Raw genomic sequence first — 20608 nt, 5'->3', positions numbered from 1 at the left:
GACCTACTTTACATTTGAGAAAATATTTGGAGATCTTTCTGCTTTCATAAGGAGATTTATTACTTTTAAGTCGTTTTTTTCACAGCTGATTCAGCATTCCTTATGAAGGCATTTCTCCCAAACAATAAACTTGACTCTATGATATCACTTCATGCAATATCTTCTTTAATTTTTGTCTCCAGCTTCTGTGTTCACTGAACAATTCTTATATGGCAAGTGATCATATTACAGTGATCTGTTTGTTACTTCCATAGTTCTTAAAATACTCTATGACTTTATAAATATGGTTGCTATACAGTTTTCGGTGCTTTTTGTTATTCAGATGGCATAGAATTTAGTTTGTGTCATAGTAACAAGCCTTTAATTCCACAAGACGCCTCAGTTAGGAACAAAATAGTTTTACTCTTTTTGATAGGCTCTGTATGGTTGATGGATTGCCACTGATTTGAGCTCAAAAATCAAACTCTTAGTATTGATTGGACTGAGTTTCTGTATGTGTTTTGCATTGAGCTAGCAAGTTACTCTAATAGTGATGGATTTATAAATAGGTTACTCCGAATAAAAGAAATTATCTTATATTTGAACCAGCAATATATTGATGAAAAGTGACCTTGCCAAGTTGAAGGAGAACACCACGTTTTGGTGATGTAGCAGAACTGAGTGAAGAAGAACTTTTATGCAATTTGCAACTAATAGTTATTTTATTGAACAGTAAAGTCCAATCATTATGCATGCTGCATATATAATTTTAAAAACTAGAAGGAGACAGGACCAATGCAATGGAGACAGGACTAGACCTAGTCACAGACAACACCAGAATCTAGAAGAATAAATACTAGGTGCAGTGTTGTTTTTCTTTTTTTAGACAGGAACTTGTGCAATAAGATACTATTTCCACTCACTGGGGTACTAGCTATAATCGAATACTATTCATGAAAAGCATACTGTATTGTTAAAATACCTCCTTATTAAAAAAACAAAACAAAAACAACAAAACCAAAAACACCTTCAGATTTTAATATACATAGGCCTATTATTTTAGAAAAGATCTGTACTGTGATGTTAAGTGATGATTAGTTTAATTGATGTATGCTCAAGGAGAGCATAATGCAGTAAAATAACAGAGGATGAATTTCCATTACTTTGTGGGGACTGAATCCGTGAAGGTTGAAACGTCTGCTCTATACAAGAAGTCACTGTGATTCTTCAGGGCATGAACTTTGGAGGGTCTGTTCAAGGACTTCCTGTTCTAGGTCATTTAAGGGTTGAAAAAAATAAATGCTATGCCTCAGTAGATGTTAACAGGTGTAAAATGATTCAAGGTTTCTCCTACTTTGCATATTTGCTTGTACTGTATGTTTAATTGTCCGGTCTTATGGTAATCCTGTTTGAAATTACAGTTACCTTTGTTTTAATTGCTATTAGTTTGCAATAGGGCATAGTTTTATTTCTGTTATTAGTTTAATTCCCTCCCAGTGTTCTGTTACTGTTTTTTTTCTGTGGCTGCAAAGCTACTTTTCTTGTTTTTTTTCAGTTACAGCTTTGCAATAGGGGAAGCAAATTTTACTGCAACAACTTGCTGTGGTGAGTTCTGGAAGTTATTCCTTTCATGGTCATTTATTTGGCAGACACATGGAGAAGAGCCTTTGCTGATTGTTGTGGTTCAAAAGGGCCTTTTTCATTTGACTATGTCCAGACACCATTTTTGCTGCAATAAGTGTGTCTTTCTAGTTCTCCCTTTGTTGCAAAATATGTAAAATTTTCTTCTTCTGTGCATTTTTTTCCAGTTAATGCAACTGGTGTAAGCAGTGAAAAAGCAGTGACCTGCAACATAATAATTTTCTTTGCAAAAAATATTTCAGTTGTATTTTTTGAGTTAAAATATGTCTGTTAAGATGTCTAAATTATCAGAGGGTTTGAAAAGGGTAAAAGACAAAAGATAACAGTTATGTTTTGAGTCTTGGAATTCAGAAAATTGCTCACATGGGGTTGACATAATTTGCAGCTTAGGAGGAGTATGAGGGAGAGAAAAAGTGAGGTCTACTTTATCTCCAGAAACAAAACAAGTGTAGAAATGTAGTGTGGATAAAGTCTGAAAGATAGCAAAAATCAGTATGTTGGGAGTCTGTAGATTTGGCTGGAGATCTAACTTTATGAAAATGAAACACAGGAATTGCTGCTGTTGTATGTTGTAAAACACCAAGTGGGAGTTCAGAATTGAAAGAAAATGGTGATGGAGCATACAGTTTACTGAGGAGATACCTTTACTGACATGTTCAATGTGGTAGTTAAGGATTGACTGAGATATAAAAAAATAAAATAAATAAAAATCCACTGAGACATGCTAGAACTGGTAATTATACCTTAAGATTAATAGTTTTAACAGGTAATGCTGTCATCAGAGTTGAAGACCAGTGAAGCATTTCAGAAAGTTCCTGGGCTAAATGTAAGCGATAAAAAATAAAAGAACATGAAATATTTTTTTTCCTTTTAATGTGTTACTACGTAGCAGACCCTTGTTGATCCTTTGGGAGCTAAGTTAGAAGTGCTGGACTACTCAGAAGAGGCTATTACTGTGTTAATTTAGCTAATTTGAGGCTCATTGACTAAATCTTTCTTTATTGACAATTCATGTAGGGAGATGGTCAAACACATTAAGAATTACAAAGATTAGTTACAGAGAGAGAAAACAGGTAATTAGACACAACCTTTTATTTTGGATCAGGCTGCTCTTGGTGTATCTTTCCATTATGTACATGTCTGTAAACTATTTTCCTACTAAAATGGTGTAGAAACCATTCAGATAGTTCTGTTTTCTAACTCTGAAATATATACCTTGCAGTTTTTGGTGAAGTAGGCAGTAGTAGTACATTGTTACACTGAAGCAGAGAAGCTGCTGAATGTTTGTGAGCTGGGATGCGCTAATCCTTTTAGATGGTGTTACCAGGAAGATCAGCTGTCTGAATTATAAAAGTGTCTGCCATAGACACCCTCTTGGAAAAAACAACGGGGCAATAACGTGAAATTCAATAAAGCTGACCGTAGACAAAATCAGCAAAACCTCATTTAGTTCAGAATAACGGGAAAAGATAAACAGTGCTTTGTTACCTTCAGTGCTCGTACATCATTGTTACTGCTGAGGCTGGGCGAAGAACACGGGAGGGAAATGAAAGCAAAGTGCTAACTGTGAATACTTCTGTGATGTATTTAGCCAGTCAGATGTTAAAATTCAACCTTCATAATCTAAGTTTACAACCTCTTGTGATGATTTTGAGGAAGATTGATAAACTCATTTTTACTGACATACATGATGAAGCATACAGTGGGTAGCAAATCATGAAGAAAGCATTTCCAGCACCCAGCCTTTTATCATCAGCATTGAAATATGTTATCTTTGGCTTAGCAAACAGTCTCAACAACGTGTAAAATGTTTACTAGAGTAGAATATGTTGAGGAAGGAGAGGTATGCTCCGTGGAAGGTGGTTCAGATCTGTGGTCAAACGGGCAGGCTCTGGTTGGTAATGCAGGTGCACTGAGTATATGAGAGGCTGCCAGAGACTGAGAAAGAAGTTAGATTTATCAGCAGAATAAAAATAAATAAATCTACTAGTGATTGTATAGGTACAGAAACAGGGTACCTAACAGTTTATCATCGTTGCATGCTGTGTGCTGGAGAAAAAGGGAATGACAGGCATTTTGTACCATAACACAATGCTTCACAGCAACGACTCTCGGCAAGGGGTGTTTTGCAGCTCTGCAGTTGGAATGGGTTTCATAACCCACAGCCTTTATGATTTGCAATGCAGTCATCTAAACCCTATGGAGCACATACAAATAAATCTCATCTAGTTCTCTTTATCTGGTTCTACAGACTAACTTTTAAAAAGGTGAAATTTAAAAAAGACAATTAAAAAGACAAATAAGAATTGCATCTTATGAGCGTGTGGCAAATACAATACATAAAACATGCTGTTTCAAATTTTAAAGAGGAGAGCAATTTTTTACAGAATAAGCAAATCTTTGAGAAAGTCCACTAGGAAAACCTTGCTTCCAAATTATCAGATTTTTTTTCTCTTCATTGACACTTAGATCCCAGGCACTCTTGCTCCCTTCTTGGATGGGGCTTTGAAGGACTCCTGGCTGCAGCTCATTGGTCGAAAGCTGACAGTGTAAAGAGGATGAGATGTCATCCCAGGAATGCTGACCAAGCCACAGACTTGGGCAGCAAGACAGCAGTATGCTGCACGCCCTTCAGCCCAGCCTGTAAAGGCCTCCATACAAGTGCTTTTGTCATTGCTTGTTTTGTTGCTTTAAAGTAGAGAAACCTGGTTGGTTCCACCTGTACTAGATTGCTATAAGCTTGAGTGATCCTTGACTTCTAAGACCTTTTCCTATTCATTTTTAGGAACAGATATGTTGAGCAATAATAACAAAGCAAAATATATGTGTGTGTGATATATACCTGACATTTACATTGACCTTTATTTCTTATGCCTAAATAAGTCAGTTTTCTTGTAACCGATGCATTTTAGATCTTGGGGTTTTGTTGTTGGTCTGATTAGTTATGGGCTGTCTTTGACCCTGTTGTTTCTTGAATTCTTCTGTGAGATGAAATGCGTTAAACACTTGCCACTCCCTACATGCTGTTTGGAGTTATTTTCAAGTAATAAAAATGGTAAGAAGTGCTTGAATACTGCTAGGAGTTATTTAAAAGTGCCAAGCCATTTTTCATTTTTTCTTTTGTAAGTGTCTTTGTTGTTTTTGTGGTGCAGCATAGAGCCTAAAAATTCTGGCACAGCTTGTGTCTTAATCCTTTATTTCAGTCCTACTTCCTTTCTTTTTGATTTTCTTTAATTTTTTTGTGGTGATTAGACTTGATTGCTTTGGTGAATCCTGATATCTTCTCTTTCTCCCACACACCCCCCTTTTTGAGGGGCTCAACATGTGTTCTCTTGTGATACGGGAAGATTTTAATTAGTGTTTATATGATCATCTGTAATGCTTTTGGTCTGTGTGAAGTACACATGGTTTCATCTGAAGAGCTGTGTTGCTCCACAGATTTGAAGGATGTCCTTCTCATTTGTTCACTGAGGTTATTTTTGGAGTGGGCATTCTAATTTCAAAATTCATAGATAATATTTAACAGGAACTATGCTTCAAAGTAATTTGAATTCTATTTTTGTAGCTGTATGACAGAACCTCAGAAATATGCAGCTTTCTGAGGATGCAGAAAATTATTTTCAGTTGTGTTGTTGTGTCTGTACGGCTGTAGAATAGTGCGTAATGGAGGGAAAAATGAGAAACTGAGAGGACAATCAGATTTTCAAAGCTCTTTCAAAGGTGTTTTGATTTTAATAGGATATATTATCCAGTCTTGTAAGACACTGAAAAATCACACTGTGTGCATGTTGGTAGCTTAATAACCTTTGTAAATCTAATTTTACATCACTTGCTCAGCAAGAGATAGAATTTAGCTATCAGTCCTGTATTCGGAGATCAAAACCCCTGGATTCAAGCTTGATTTAAATTTTGTCTTGTGTATAGCTTTGGTGAAGTCATTTCATCGCTGTTCCTTCTCCCATCTTTTACCTATCTTATTCAAGTAATTGATTTTCTTTTGAAACACGCTGCTATATAGCGTCAGTTGGTTCCATCAGTTCTGTCATAATTAATCAGGATGGTTACGATCAGCCTGAGTGCCTCATATTTCCTTTATGTCCACCTCTAAAATGGAGATGGTAATGTTGACCCTTTTCGGAAGTTCTTATGTTGCTTGCATTTCAATAGTTCCCAGGTGCAGCAGCGTTTGCACGTGTGCCCAGAGCCCATGGGGAAGGTTTGCCAGGATGGCAGGACCTTGGAGCAGCTACCAGCTCCCGCCCCCAACGTGCCCTGCTGCGTGCAGTGTGGCTGAGGTTCCCTGCGCAGCAGAAGAGTTCTGTGATAATGCCAGTGTCTTCCATTATCTGCTGCCAATTCTTTTGTTCACTGTGACTTTTGCGTAATTAACCAGTTAAACCCAATTTCTCCTGTGCAACCTGACTGATCAGAGTGCAGTGTCTCCAGGCAATGAGATTTATCGGAGGGACTGGATTTTGACAGGTGGATCTGAGGCATAAGATGGACTGAGGCCTTGAAGAATTGCTAGTGTTTGATCTTATGTATAAAACTAAACGTTCTGTGAGCATCAGAAGGAATCGGACATGTGCAAAGAATTACTTCTTACAAATATTTAAATCTCAAAAATATGAAATCTTAAAATTAGTCACAAGAACTCACAAGAGTAAATCTTGTCTGCTCCAAACTAACACGAATGACTGAAAATACTATTTACTACTTGAAAACCAGCTTTGCTTTTAATATTTTAAAACTATCCTCAGGAATAAGTGGTGAAAAATATGAGATTAAGTTACCCATTTTTTGGGTTTATTTTTTCTGTTGACACACAAGAAAGCTTCTACAAAGTGATGATTTATTTATTTCTTTATTTTATTTTTCAGTGAGCTGAAAACCTCAAAATATTTTTTTAATTAGATTAGGTGTTTCCTGCAGAAAAGGCAGAGTTCATGTTGGTATAAGCTTTCTATGAATATGTATATACTGTATTGTTTTTTCTGAGGTTGATTCCATAATTCTTTATATTTTTTTTCTGTTTTCCTGCTCTGTGATCTTTTTCACAGGAAAGGGACCATTTTATACTCACACAGCAGAGAGAAATTTTCAGAACTGAAGTTCTACAAGAAAACTATGCCTTTTTAGGAATATTGTGAATCAGAGACACACAGCTGTGGAAGAAAATACATTTACTGTGACACTAATAGCTTTACAGTATACACATTCAATTAGATAGTGAATTCATAATTGCTTAGTTTAGTGCAATGGAGGAATTTAATATATTAAAATGAAAAATATTAAATTTATAGTATTTCAGCTTCATTTTTTGGCAATGATTGTATCTCACTGATGGCATCTTCTAGGCATATTCTATAAAGTGAACTGCAAATCAAGAGGTGTGCTGATGCTAGAAGACGGACTGTAGTACTGCCAATATGGGATAAAGAACACTAGTTTAATCATTCAAGATTTGTTTTCAAACTCACAGTGAGAGAGTTCCTTCCTCCAAGGTGTTCTGGCTTTTCTGGATTGCCAGTGCCAGGTTTTCCTGAGAGATTGGGCAACTTCTGATGTTATCTCAAGCCAACAGGAGGTGAGGGTGCAATGTGCTTTTGGAGATTGGCCTTTACTGAATGTAAACTGGCAAAGACAATGTTCTTGCACTTCACACGTCAAGGGAAGGGTAAAACAGTAGAGAGTCACAACAGAAATATTTACTGCACAAAAATTAATATGGAAAATATACAGAAAGTTACTATTTAATTGAGGCAAATTTCTTGACTTTGGCTGGTTTTGTTTAAAGAAAAACTTTTGAAGTAACAGGAATGCCACATATAAACCCCTTTGGTGACAGGTTCAGATGCAGCTTTAGCTTTGGAAAGGTAAAGATCCTTATTAGTAAAAAGTGTATGAACTATGAAAATGCAATTTGTACTTCTGTTTCTCCTCCTCTGTCCCTTCTTTCTCTCAAAAAGAAAAGAGCTGTTAAACTTGACAGTTTTATTTAGGAATGATCTCATGGCAGCTCGGGCTGGGAAGGATGCAGTTGCAGGGACCAGTCAGAATTGCACTATGTGGGCACAGACAGGTCCTGCCACCAGTATTCTACCAGACAGCCTCCTGCTAGACCATGGGACAACAGTCAGGTCAGTTCTGTAGAGTATTCCAGAATTTCACTCTGCTTACACAAGACCGTCTAAGAAAGGTTTTTGGTGTTCTTCATAATTTTCTCTTTCCTCACATTATCTATTACTTCACTCTTAATGGCTTATCTCCCAAATCCTTGACTCCCTCCCATTCCCCACCCCCCCACCCCCACCCCCCCCAAAAAAAAGGCACTTTTGTTGTCCAATGACATTTCGCTTCAAACATAAATTACAGCACAATTAATTTCATTAGACATGTGTGATCTTGCTCTTCTGTTGATGTATGTCTTGTTATCAAACATTAGACCAGTGACTCCAGTTTGTTTTGCTCTTACTTCCTCAGAGGAGTTCCGTACCAGTTTTAGTACCTAAGTTAAATCCCCTTTTTCCCCAAGTCTAGTACCGTAAGTAAATACACATTCATACTGTCACTGGGGTGTTTTTGGGGGGTGTTTTTGGTGGTTCTTTTTTTTCTTAATTAGGTTTAAGTTCAAGGAAATTTTAAAAAGTTAAGTCATATAAAGAATGCCAGTTAAATATTTATTCTTTGGTACTTTCTGGGAAGAATTCAATATGTTACGTTTCACAAACCATGATATTATGACATTGACATTGACCTTTCAGTCTACTTAGGTAGTTTAACAATACTCAGACCACTCCCTTCAAAATTAGTGAGAAAAGATCTTTGTTTATAATATTAAATTCCTTTTCTTTTTCACAAAACTTCTATTAATGTATCTACAAAGCCTTGCATCTGATGTGCTCAAAGAAGATTAAGTGACTCTTACCTAATGAAGAATACATCATTTTGGGAGACAGAAGTCTTGTATTTTTAAAAGTAATTTGTTTAATTAATGCACACAGTTAAAAGAGGTAGGTGTGCTAAGGAAATAGCAACTATGAAATAACTGCAGGGTAATTCTAGGACTGTAAGACAAGTCAGTGCAGACCTTTATTTTAGTGACATCTTTGCTAAAACTCTTTGGTCTTTCACGTGATTCAGAGCTGCAGAACAGTTACAGTTTGACGGGTCATTACAAAGTATATGCTGCTGCATCACTTTTCAAATTATTTCTTTATGAAGGCAGTTATGAGACAACTAGCATTTGAAGCTTGATTAAAAAGTAAGATTATATTTTGCAAATATCCAAGAAAAGAAATAGGATACTGTTTAGGAACACTTGAAGCTAGGACTTCCTTGTGATAAGCTGATGGTTACAAAGACTTAATAGGAACTGAAAACAACCTTTGCGTTTCTAAATCTAACAGCTTTTCAGACATTGCGTGGATCCTTGTTAGGGGAAGAATGAATCAGAAGACCTATAGCAGTTGCATAGTAGGTAAAATGTTTTGCAGCTCTGGGTAAGAGAAAGTCTGCATTCAGGAAACTCTCTAATGCTCTATATTTTCTTCCAATCATTTTTATTTTTGCAAAACATGTTAGAGATCAAACATGTCTAATAAAGACAGGCACCTATCTTACAATAAAAGCAACCTCTAGTCTTCATAAGTATAGAATGTACAGACAAATACAGTGATACCAAGGTAGTGCTTACGTAACTATTGCTAGATAAGAAGCCAATAAAATTAGAGTAATAAATTGTATATTTTTTTAAGGAATCATAATCTATTTTTTTAAGTGGATGCATTAGCAAGATAAGGCCTCTGTAAGATGTTCATAGTAGTACTTAGAATGGCTAATTAATCCCTTTCCACCTAGGCTCTAACTCTGAATGCAAGGCTAAATTCTCCCGTTGTGGCTAATGATGCCATTTTTTGCCATCATCTGTACAACCTTCCTGAGATTATCGATATCCTGTCATCAAGTAGTTTGAGACAGAATTATGCATACCTATTAAAACAGTGTATTTTGGTTTTATATGTTCTCCTTCCATGTCTCCTTGTGCCATAGAAAAATTAGCTAATGTTTTATTCATATTCTTAAAACAGGAAAATTTAATTGTAATTAATTTCTGTGTGTCTGAATTATTGTCTTCTCTGAGTTGTTTTATGTAATTGCATCAGATTTTTATTAAAACCTTTCACTATAAAGAGGATTTCTTCTTTTTATGACCCAGAGATAGCCAAATTTTTTTTTTTTTCTTACCAGGAAATTGCCTACATGAAACATCTGTAACTCTGTCGCCTATCCTTACTGTCGATCCACACTTAAAAATTGATAATAAATAAACCTAAAATATTCTCAATAATAAAATTCATCAAGCTAGGAGTAAATAAAGCCAGCAGTGATACCTGTGGATACATTGGCATAACAGATAGGGGCAGGTAGAGGTACAGCATCCTTCTGTAATGGTGCAGTGCTCTTTTCAGGTACTTGAGTGTAGCCCAGGTCCAGGATGATGCCCATTTCTTCTCTCTCAGTCGGTTTTACTCACCTGCTTTTCCTGCCATGGGGGGGTTAGGGCAATGGGATGAAAAGCTCATGGGTCAAGATGAAGTCAAAACACCCATGCAGCGTTTTGCCCTTTCTTACACGTGGTTTCCCAGAGGTGCCACCAGTGTGGCTGGGGGACCAGGCTGTCCCCTGAGGTGGGGTGCCATGGAAGTGGCTGGAGCTGGCTGTCCCCATCCCCGAGCAGCCCTGACCTTGCCTCACAGAAGCCCTGCAGCCCCCACTGCCAACATCCAGGTATGGACACCCAGTTGGACACCCAATGCACCTGCGTGCTCCTGACCATAGGGACCTTGTGCTTCTGCAAAGCTGCTGGTTTTACACACAGGAACCGCTGGGGTTTTTTGGTTGGTTTGTTGTTCTTGGGTGGTTTTTTTTCAGGGTGAGGCTGGGTACAAGGAAGATGTAGAAAAACTACCCATTAATCAAGTGGAAGAATTCTGTAAGAAACATGCTTATCAGCAACAAATTGGAAATTAAAACAAGAAGGCAGTTAATGACTAAAGAACCTGTATTAGACTTCGAAGATAATTAAGTACTAAAAAATATTCCAGATTTACTTATGAAAACCTTTAAATTTATAATGTAATTTTGTGTGCGCTATTGGCTGGCTGGCTGCAAATAAAAATAGACATTTATATGCAGAGAAGGAAGGTGGCTATCCAGAATCATTTCACCAAAAGCAATAAATGAATGAAAACAACTGTTCTGTGAAGAAAAACCTTTGAAATTACTTTAAGTAATGGTAAGAATGACACTGGTTATCTTTTCCAGTAAATGCTGATGCTGACTGCGGAGTGGAAGGGAATTAAGACTATATAAAATAAAGCAGAGTGCTTAAAATGGTTTGTGCAGCTGTGACTATGCTTACTAAACTTCTGGTAATAACATCATATTTGGAGTGATGAGAAAGATCCTCACATCGCATAAGGTGAGGGAAATTGCATGGGAAGTCAAGAAGTCCCTTTTGAAAAGGGAGAATATTGAGTAAGAATTTGTCTAGACAAAGAGGTTAAAAAACTATTACTGCTTTCAGTTTTCAGTTTTATATTGCTTTTCCCTGTGTTATTGATGTGCTTAATTTTATCAGTGTTTCTCCGCTGCATTAGAAGCAATAGCCAAAGTCTGCTTTATATCCTATCATAGAGACTTGTGTTGTGAAGTGTAACAGTTCTTATAAACCCTTGATTATCCTTTGTAGTTTTCATGTGTATACTTTTGTCAAAAATGAAATTGGGATTTAGCCTCAAGTGTTCCAGAAAATACATTTTGTTAGATTATGATGAACATAACTTCATCATAATGGATATAATTCCATAACTTTTAAGATTGATTATGCTTTCAATGTTTCAGGTTATCCAGTTTTCACATAATAAATAGCTATAGAGCTCTGCAGATTTTTTTTTTTTTTTTGTCAATTTGTCCAAGTCTGTCTTTATGCTTACTGCTTTTCCTTAGGGATATGTTGTTATAATCAGGCAGGAACTTAGATACTTTATGAATGTTCAATTGCAATCTTTTGCTGTCAAAAGAATGGTTGAAGTATCTTTCATACATCAGTCAAGTTTTACATGAAAACTAGATAGGCTTTCCTGCCTTTCCTCTTTATTGAAAGACTGAAATCTCACTCTTCTGATAGTTAGGCACAATCTAATTTCCCACCTGGTTTTATTTACAGCCTGTTCAAAGTAATTTGTTTTTTGTGCCAATATTGTCTTTACTTGAATGCTTCTTTCTCTTGTATGTGTTGAGTTTTTTGAATTAACAATATACTTCAGTTGCTGTTTTGTTACTTCTTTGTGGTGTTTTTTGGGTTTGTGGGTGGTGAGGCTTTATGGATTTCAGGGGGTTGGTTGTTTTTGTGTCATTGGGGCAAGATAAGATATACGGCAGCTTCTTTCACAAACTACTCATATAAATATAGATGGTCATAATTTCAGCGCTACAGGCTTTTATTTTAAAAACATTGTAGAAGACTGTTTAAAAGGAGCTGGTGAATTAACTCACGATGCTTAGGATGAGCCTGGAAATTATTGTACAAAGACTAATAAAGCCGTCTGTCATCTTAGTAAAATAAAGCAGAGATTGTGTAACTGTTCCTGTGGACCTATCATGCCAGCTTTTTTGGCCAGCTGGTCTCGGGCACAGTGGACTTGGCAATGATAAAGAAAATATATTTCAGTCATTAGTAAGTATCTCCTGTTCTCTTCCTTAATCTGTGCAAGTCTTGGGGGAAAAAAAAAAACCCACCCTAGCATTAGATCAGCCTTTGTTGTAGATGACTTAAAATTTGATAAAGCAGCTGAAGTAGTATTTTTTTAATTTAGCAAAGCCTTTGTTCTTTCCAGTGAGCAGTATAGTCACTTAATATTGAGAGATAGATTAAGAGCAAATCATCTTGAATTTGAAAATGAATTTGCTGGAATTTCACAGAGAAATATTGCTATTCTTCCATTCCCCAAAGCAATTAACATAGTTCTGATGAGTCAACATTTACCAAGATAAAGCATCCAGCTCTGGAGCCCTTAGCACAGGAAGGGCATGGACCTGTTGGAGCAGGTCCAGAGGAGGCCAGAAAAATGATCAGAGGGATGGAACCCTCTGCTCTTAAGAAAGTTTTGTAGAGTTGGGGTTGTTCAGCCTGCAGAAGAGAAGGCTCTAGGTGCACCTTTTTGCGGCATTTCAGTACTTAAAAAGGGCTCATAAGAAAGATGGGGACAAACTTTTTAGCAGGGTCTGTTACAATAAGACAAGGGGTAATGGTTTTAAACTAAAAGAACGTAGATTTAGACCCGTTGGAAGGAAGAATTTTTTTATGGTCAGGGTGGTAAAACATGGGCACAGGTCACCCAGAGAGGTGGTAGGTGCCCCATCCCTGGAAACATTCAAGGTCAGGTTGGACGGGGCTCTGAGCAACCTGATCTAGTTGAAGATGTCTCTGCCCATGGAAGGGGGCTGCACTAAATGACCTTTAAATGTCCCTCCCAACTCAAACTATTCTATGAATCTTTTTGTCAGCAGTTTCCAACTGTATCTAAAACTGTATTGAGCTTTAATGTAGTTTAGTAATAAGACTGCATTTTTCTGTAGTTCCCATCACATCATCTGTAATCCTACGTTGACTTTAGAGTGCAGAGTTAAACAAGCCCTGGAAATTGAAGGAGCATGTTTCCCATAAAGTTTCAGCTGTGCCAATGCCCCATGAATCATCTGTCTTCACATCAGAGTATTTGTTTGCTTTTATGCTGTTAAGCTATATATCCACTAAAAAATAAGGCTTGCAAGAATAATCGCTAAAGAAGTGAGGGTAAGCTGTGAGCAGATGTTAAAATGGACTGTGACACTATTTACAAATAGTGTACGTGAGTAGATAGTTTACTCATAACAAATACTCCTACTCACACCCAGCACATTGAGTTATAACAGTGGAATGTATTTATAAACCTAACAAAATACAGAGACATGTGATAATAAGCCATCCATTTTAATAAGGAATTAGCATTCTGACCTAATTCTTCCCCAGTAGGATTTATCACTAACTTATAAATAACTTACAGGTATAAGACATGGCAATGAGGAATAAATTAGCAGAATAAACAAAATGCTCAGAGATTTCCAGCCCCTGCTGCTACCACTTTCTCAGGGAAACACTGGAAGAGAGTGATATTAACATCTCTGCTCAGGTTCATTTTCTGGCTGGCTTAACTCCAATAAAGATTGAGTCCGGGGACGAATAGGGTAGGTGAAAATGATCACTGTGTCTCTAATATGTTTATTGCTGTATTTTACTGATGTCTTGGTGAGAGGAGAGAATTGCAGGTACAGCATGCAGGTGCAATCTAAATTGATCTTTTCTGTTGTCTTAGTAGTTTTGGCATAGTTTGCCCTAATGACTGAATAAGTTTGGGTAACTCATTGTGACTTTCCATTGCAAGTGGAGGCACGGTTGTTTGAAATACACCCGGTTGTTTGAAATCAAGGAAGTCCAAACAAATCTTCAGCTGCATATGTCAGCTTTAAGTTCAATAGATGCTTTTGTACATTGCACTGTGAGTGTATATACCAGCTTATATAAGACTGCATATGTTCTGCCCTTCTACAACCTATTAGAAAAGCTGGAAAACTGTCAACATTGCCTAACATAATACTTCATGTCATCATCATTGAGAATTTCTTTTTTTAATATGTCCAATGCATTCTTGCTTCTTTCAGTTGGGCATTAGGAAATGTATCAATTGTACTGTGATAGTTCTATATGTGTCTACTCTAAATGTGTATGGAAAAAGTAAAGAAAAATTTAACTAAATCTTCACATGATTACTATCAAATTAAAGGGATTCTTTTTTTCTTATACTTAAGTAATTTCACTCTTTAGGGAATATGGCATTTCAAGCTGCCAAAGGGGTATCCTGATTTAAACATACAGCTGTCTTTGTTTTGCTTAGATTGCAAATGTACTGTGAGCCTGGTCCAAAAGAATGGGCTTCTAGCAGTATCCTTGGCAGGGTCTGGTTACAGCAGCAATGATCTCAGCTATTAATTTTTTTTTTTCTTACTCTTTGCTCACAGTGATAGTGAACTAATGAATTTACTCCTCTCCTTTTGTTCACACAGCTTGAAGTTGAGGTCACAGATTTAAGTGGGAAAACCATTGATGGTCCAGTCCGCCTAGATATTTCTGTTATTGATCAAAATGATAACAGGCCGATGTTCAAAGAAGGACCTTACGTTGGTCATGTCATGGAGGGATCCCCTACAGGTAAGTCCATGTCAATAATACATCTAAAAATAATGCCTGAACAAATTCTATGTTGATAAATGCATTATTATCATACTGTACAACTTTTCTTGCTGAGTTCGTGGCTCCTTCCTCTGCATAAAAAGGTGGGAGCAGCCCTTCAGGAAAACAGGTAATGATTTTCGAAAAACAGTCAACTCTGTGCAGTAAAAAAAAAAAAAACAAAAACAAACAAACAACAACAAAAAAAAAAAACCAACCCAAAACACATAGTTTGGAATGAAAACTTTGATCTGGGTTTACATTTTTATATTTATATCTGGAATCAACAAAGATATTGCCTTGGATATGGTTAAGATTCAGACCAAATTACATGTACAATTTCAGTTCAGAGTTGGAATTCCACCTTTTTCTCTGTAAGATTAGCTGCTGGAAGGGTCCTTTTTATCTGTTTATATAGCATGAGGCTAGGTAAATAATAGGAATAAATGGTAAGTGCATTATGAATATGTTTATGTTGTAAGGCAGATTGAAATAGTGAACAATGTATCTTGTGTAAACGCTGATACAACAGTTGCAACAAAATAAAAACACACTTAGAGTATTAAAGTTAGTGAAAATTTTCTGATTAAATTCACTGCTGGTTTTGTCTGATGATGAAATTCCGTAAGAATAAGATATTGTTCCAAATTTCAGTTTAGGTACAACCATTGTAGCTAAACTCTTTCTACAGGTGAAGGTTGAATTAGTTTTCTTCAACTGTTGTCCTTAGCTGTTGTGCAATTTTGTTGTGAGCTATTAAGTAGCTGTTGCATTCCGCTCAAGAGGTATCTCCACTGCATTTGTAAGCAGTAATTGTCTGATCAGATTATGTTATGAAGTTAACCTGGATCTTGGTGAAAGAAATCTAAAACAGTAGACGTTCCTATTAATATCAGCAGAGTGACAGTGATTTAATTGAGATCAGAGTTTTGGGTTATATATTTGCATGTCTTTCATTGAACACAAGGTCTTATCCTCCTTATACAGTCAAAGCTGTGAGTATAGACATAAGGTTTTGGCTGTATAGACGTACTGGAATACTTTGAAATGAATGCTGGGTCAGTATGTTATATTTTTATGAATATTTAATATTCATTGAAGCTTAATGTGGTGACATGTGCTTTGTTTACTCTGAACAAGGATAGACATTACCTTTCACTTCCTCGTATTACATATTGATAAGACTAGAAGTTCTTCTTTGTCCTTATTTTATTATTTATGTAGTTTCTAGGAATCTTGTAACCTTTGTAGTGAGTTTTGCATTTTTATGTATAGTTGCCATTGTTTGAAATGCTGCAGGTATGAAATGCATTATGAGCTGCTCCTTCATCAGATTAGAAAGAGCTTTCAGGTAAATGTTCTTTTAACTTAGTTGGGACGAGCCTGTAATGAACCAATTGACCACCTTTTCCTTCAGACAAGAAATGTGCTTCATCCTTGTGACTACGGTTGCAAGTAGAACACTTTTTCTCTTGTAGGTCTCTTGTACGTTCTTTATTTCAGGTATTGATCACTTATTCAGAATTCAAAAGAAACTTCCATATACTGTCCCACTTCCATCCCCTCTGTGTTGTAACAAAAGTTTCATAACTAACTGAGAATATATTGCTAACAAATGTCAGAGATGCCTTTGCACAGTCAATAGTATGTGTGACTATCTAATTGGATCAAGGGACCAATGTTTTGATTTAAACTACAGCATCTTGTCATGCCCATTTAGATACACATTTCTAGACCACTAAGTAGGATGATGTAGTTCTAGTCAATTCACAGCCCCTAAATCCAGTATTTCAGCAAAAGAAAGCGATCCCAAACAGCTCATATTCTGCAGTTTTTAAGCTTTAATCCTGCTCATAGTATACAAGCTCTGGGTACGAGTTGTGAGTTCCTCCAAGTCTTTCAGTGGCCTCATCTCTTTCCATCAAAGCAGAAGTTTTCACCTCTTATGTACCATGTGCCCCTCCCAAATAATATTTGGTCTAAGGTTTGGCTTTGTTAATTCAAGGTTATAGGGAAATATTTACCTGTAATCTGCTCAGTGTTCCCTCTTTACTCAAACTATATACCAAGTTTCTTTTCTCTGCCAAGGACTTTTAATTTTTAACTGGTGGTTCCCTATTTTTGTTCATCTATAAACTATCCTTGCTTTTCCTTTCTTTCACTCCTTATACTGAAGTTTATCCTTCTGATTCAGTAGATAGGTTTCTCAGTCCAACTTCCAGTGAATTCTGTAATTGTTTTTATCCCTTTTCTTTTCTTGCTGCACTTTGGTATTTATCCACATAACACTTGGCATTTTGGTTGTCTACCTGTTAGTCAAAGTCTGAATAGTTTTTCTCAGCTTCATCTTTTTCTTATCCTCTCCCTCTTTCCCCAGGTATTCATCACATTAAACTTTATAACCTCATTTTGCTGGTGTCAAGAACACCAATACTTGCAAAATTATTTTGTGCAAAAGTGAACCTGTAAAATCAGATTTAGCTAGAATCTGTCATAGTTCTCTGTGCAGATGGCACCCAGCCAACCAAGTTTTCATGTTGTTTACTTCTGTTTTCCATAGTTCTTCCAATTTTATGACATATATCCTAAAAATATTCATCAGGTTCTGCTGTCTTGCTGATCCCAATCAATAGTTGCACTGCACAGCTTGATAGAAGTCTTATGTGTGTGTGTTTGCATGTATGATTCCTGATTTCTTCTTTTAGATTAAAATTGTATTGTATTTCTTTTTTGAAGTTCCAAAAGAAAGGCTCCGCATTATATGCATAACCTTATTTCCTGTCACAGCCACCTTTATCTTCAAGCTCTAAATCAAATCCGTTCACTGAAGAAGTCTTCTGCTGAAAAATAAACAATGTTCTTATATGACAGATCTTGGATCTGTCTTCGCGATCACTGGGTTAAAGTGTAAATGCCCATGGATTTCAATAATTCAATGATGAGAGATGCATAATTATGTTGAGAAAGTTATAGGTGTACTGGACTATGAAACTTGCCTGAAGGATTTTGAGGCCTTGTTAAGGGATTTGGATGATATTATTATCTTGCTTTAAATTATTCATTGCCAGGTTCCTGTGTGTTTTCCTGTGGGACCATAATTTTAGTAGTCACAAACCAAATAGAGTTTTCTAGTGACTTTCCACTTATTTATTGACTTTAAAGCTGAACTTATATGTTGTCTATTTTTCATCAGAAATATCAGTGATTTACTAATAAATAAATCTTGGGAGAGAGTGAGGATCACAAATTTATTTCTATAAATCTTAATTTTAATATTCAAGTTAATGTTTATATTGGAGTTCCTTGATGTTGCTGTAAGACACATGATCCAACTTTTTATTGCTTTTCAAAATGGCTTTTTTCCTTAATGATTTGAAGGTTTAGTTTCTTAATTAGGGAAAGACACAGAAATTACCGTGAAATATTATGCCAAGCTTGTTTTAGGGACCCTCCTTTCTGTGCCATTGGAGATAGGTACAAGTGGAAAAACCCAAAAGAAAATGGAGATAGTGTGTAATTCTTGTATTGATTTAATCTGTCTATGAATAATTAAAGGATCTTTTTCTGTGTAGTCCCAGTGAGGATGTGTTTTGATGGTGTTAAATACATTTTCTGTGTTACTAAGGCCATGCACCTTCTTTTGTTGCATGTGTGATTTTTTGAACTCACAGTAAGCACCGCAGGTTATTTGGACATCTGTGATTTGTGTGTCGTGACTTTACTACAGAAGCAAATACCTGGGTGTAATTACTGAAAATATAAAATTGTATGTCTATTACATGAATTAATATTAATCTGAATTTCAAGCTAGGGCTTGCCATAGCTTATAATTAACTATTAAAATATGTGAGTAGTAGGTGGTATAGTAATGTATTTCTTGCCTGATATGTCTTTTCAGAAGAAATTTAATTATATAGTTAGTTAACAGGTAACATGGAAAATTATCCTGTTCCTGGAAATAGCCTGGAGTCAAATTGTAACAAAAGTAAACTCAAATGTATACTTAAAGTGACCACAGATGTTTTCAGATTTCTATTAGAGTATCTTTTCCTGGATAAACTGCAAATTTGGAGGCTATTTATTTAAAAAAAAAAAAAAAAACCAAACAAATAAACAAAAAAAACCCAAAAACAACCCAAAAACAAACAAAAAAAAATCCACGAAAAAAACCCAAAACCACCCCAGAAACCAACAGAGAAATAGTTTGTACTTTTATTTAAAGTCTATAATTTTTGTATGAGACTGAAGTCAGCCTCATAACTAGTAAAAAAATTTGAGTCTGATGCAGTAACACCTATGGCAGTTTTTCTACTAACTGTAATGGGTTTTGCGTTAACTGTACTGCTGATTTCTTACGTTTTTATTTTCTAAGCTATGACTCATTTTATTTCTTATAGATCTCTGATCTATCCAGCTGCCAACTCTAGGGTTTAGGGTCTGTGTCCTGCTGCAGACTTGCCTCAGTACATTAATGATAGTGGCTGTAATCTTATAGATTACATAGGCAGACAGAAACATTTGGACATCTCACTCTTTTTAAAGGTTGGAAAGTGAAGGCTGGTTAAATGAACTTGGCAGCCATCTCCTTTCACTTGCTGGAGGCATTTAACAGAAATTATTTTAAACACATTTGACATTATGTGGCTTGTAACAATATGCTACAAGCGCAGTGGGGTAAAAACTGCAGAGGCTGGGAAAATTGTTTGAGAATTAAATTTAAAAAAAAATAACTTGTTTTCCATGATGCACAATAGCCTGAATGCCTTTGTATTCTGGTCAAGGAGCCCCAGATCAGTACTGACAGAGGTCTATAAATTATTGCTAGAAATAAAGGGACATTTGAAGACATTTAGAGAGGAAGCAGAAGGAATTAAGATGGGTAGCCTAAAGGGTTGTTCAGTATCATAAAATAATAATTTGCAAAAACGGATAAAGCATGAGGAAGGGTCTGAAGCACTAAGTATTATTGATAGCTCTGCATTGTGTAATAATAGTGCATTGATATGATTCAGATAAATGAAAACTGGTTCTAAAGATGGCAGCTTCTTATCAAGAACAACCTGTCAAAGTGTTGGTTGGTTGGTATTTGTTTTATACTTAACCTAGCAACAAGAAGAAGATTTGTACATGAATGAATATAAATGAGATTGAATATGATAGATGAAAATCGAAAGATACCAGGATAGGTAAACTATGGGTAGGCAGGCCTAACAAAGTTGCGGAGATATACAAGGCATCGTTCTTTGATATGCATCTGCTGTCATCTTTGGTAGGTTTCCAATATTACGACAGTATTTTCTGAGTGTGGTTTTTTTTGTTCTGTGTAATCCTTGCTGGGTTATGGAGTAAGAAGGCTACAAAACCTGTAAAATTAATAAAATTGCATTGAATTTGGTGAAGTGTTTAGGCCTACTTCTTCCTTTTGACCTAGAAATCCAGCAACATGGAGGGAAATGCAAAGGTGATTTTAAGTGTTTTCTTTTAACCGAAATATTAAAATTAAAAAAAGAAATTTTACAAAGAGTCATTAGAAGATAATAGTAAGGGATATAGTTTCTTGTTATGTAGGTAAAAGTAACATCTGAAATTTCACAGTGTCTTCTGATTCTTCCAGCATCAGTGGTGAGATGATATTTCACGCTTTTTTGTCACAGA

General features: G+C 36.1%; 1 protein-coding gene across 2 annotated transcripts in view; it reads left to right on the top strand.

Moving 5' to 3' along the window:
* Positions 1-20608, top strand: part of CDH13 (cadherin 13) — a 509852-nt gene that overhangs the window by 278802 nt on the left and 210442 nt on the right. For both annotated transcript variants that reach the window (XM_080410698.1, XM_080410697.1), the window contains exon 6: positions 14788-14932. In XM_080410698.1, coding sequence (XP_080266824.1) covers positions 14788-14932 — 145 coding nt within the window. The remainder of the gene's footprint in view (positions 1-14787; positions 14933-20608) is intronic.

Source organism: Falco punctatus (genome assembly GCF_963210335.1).
Source record: "Falco punctatus genome assembly, chromosome: 14".
NCBI classification, from domain to species: domain Eukaryota; kingdom Metazoa; phylum Chordata; class Aves; order Falconiformes; family Falconidae; genus Falco; species Falco punctatus.
The sequence above is the reverse complement of the archived record's forward strand: the minus strand, read 5'-3'. Positions and strand labels throughout refer to the sequence as shown.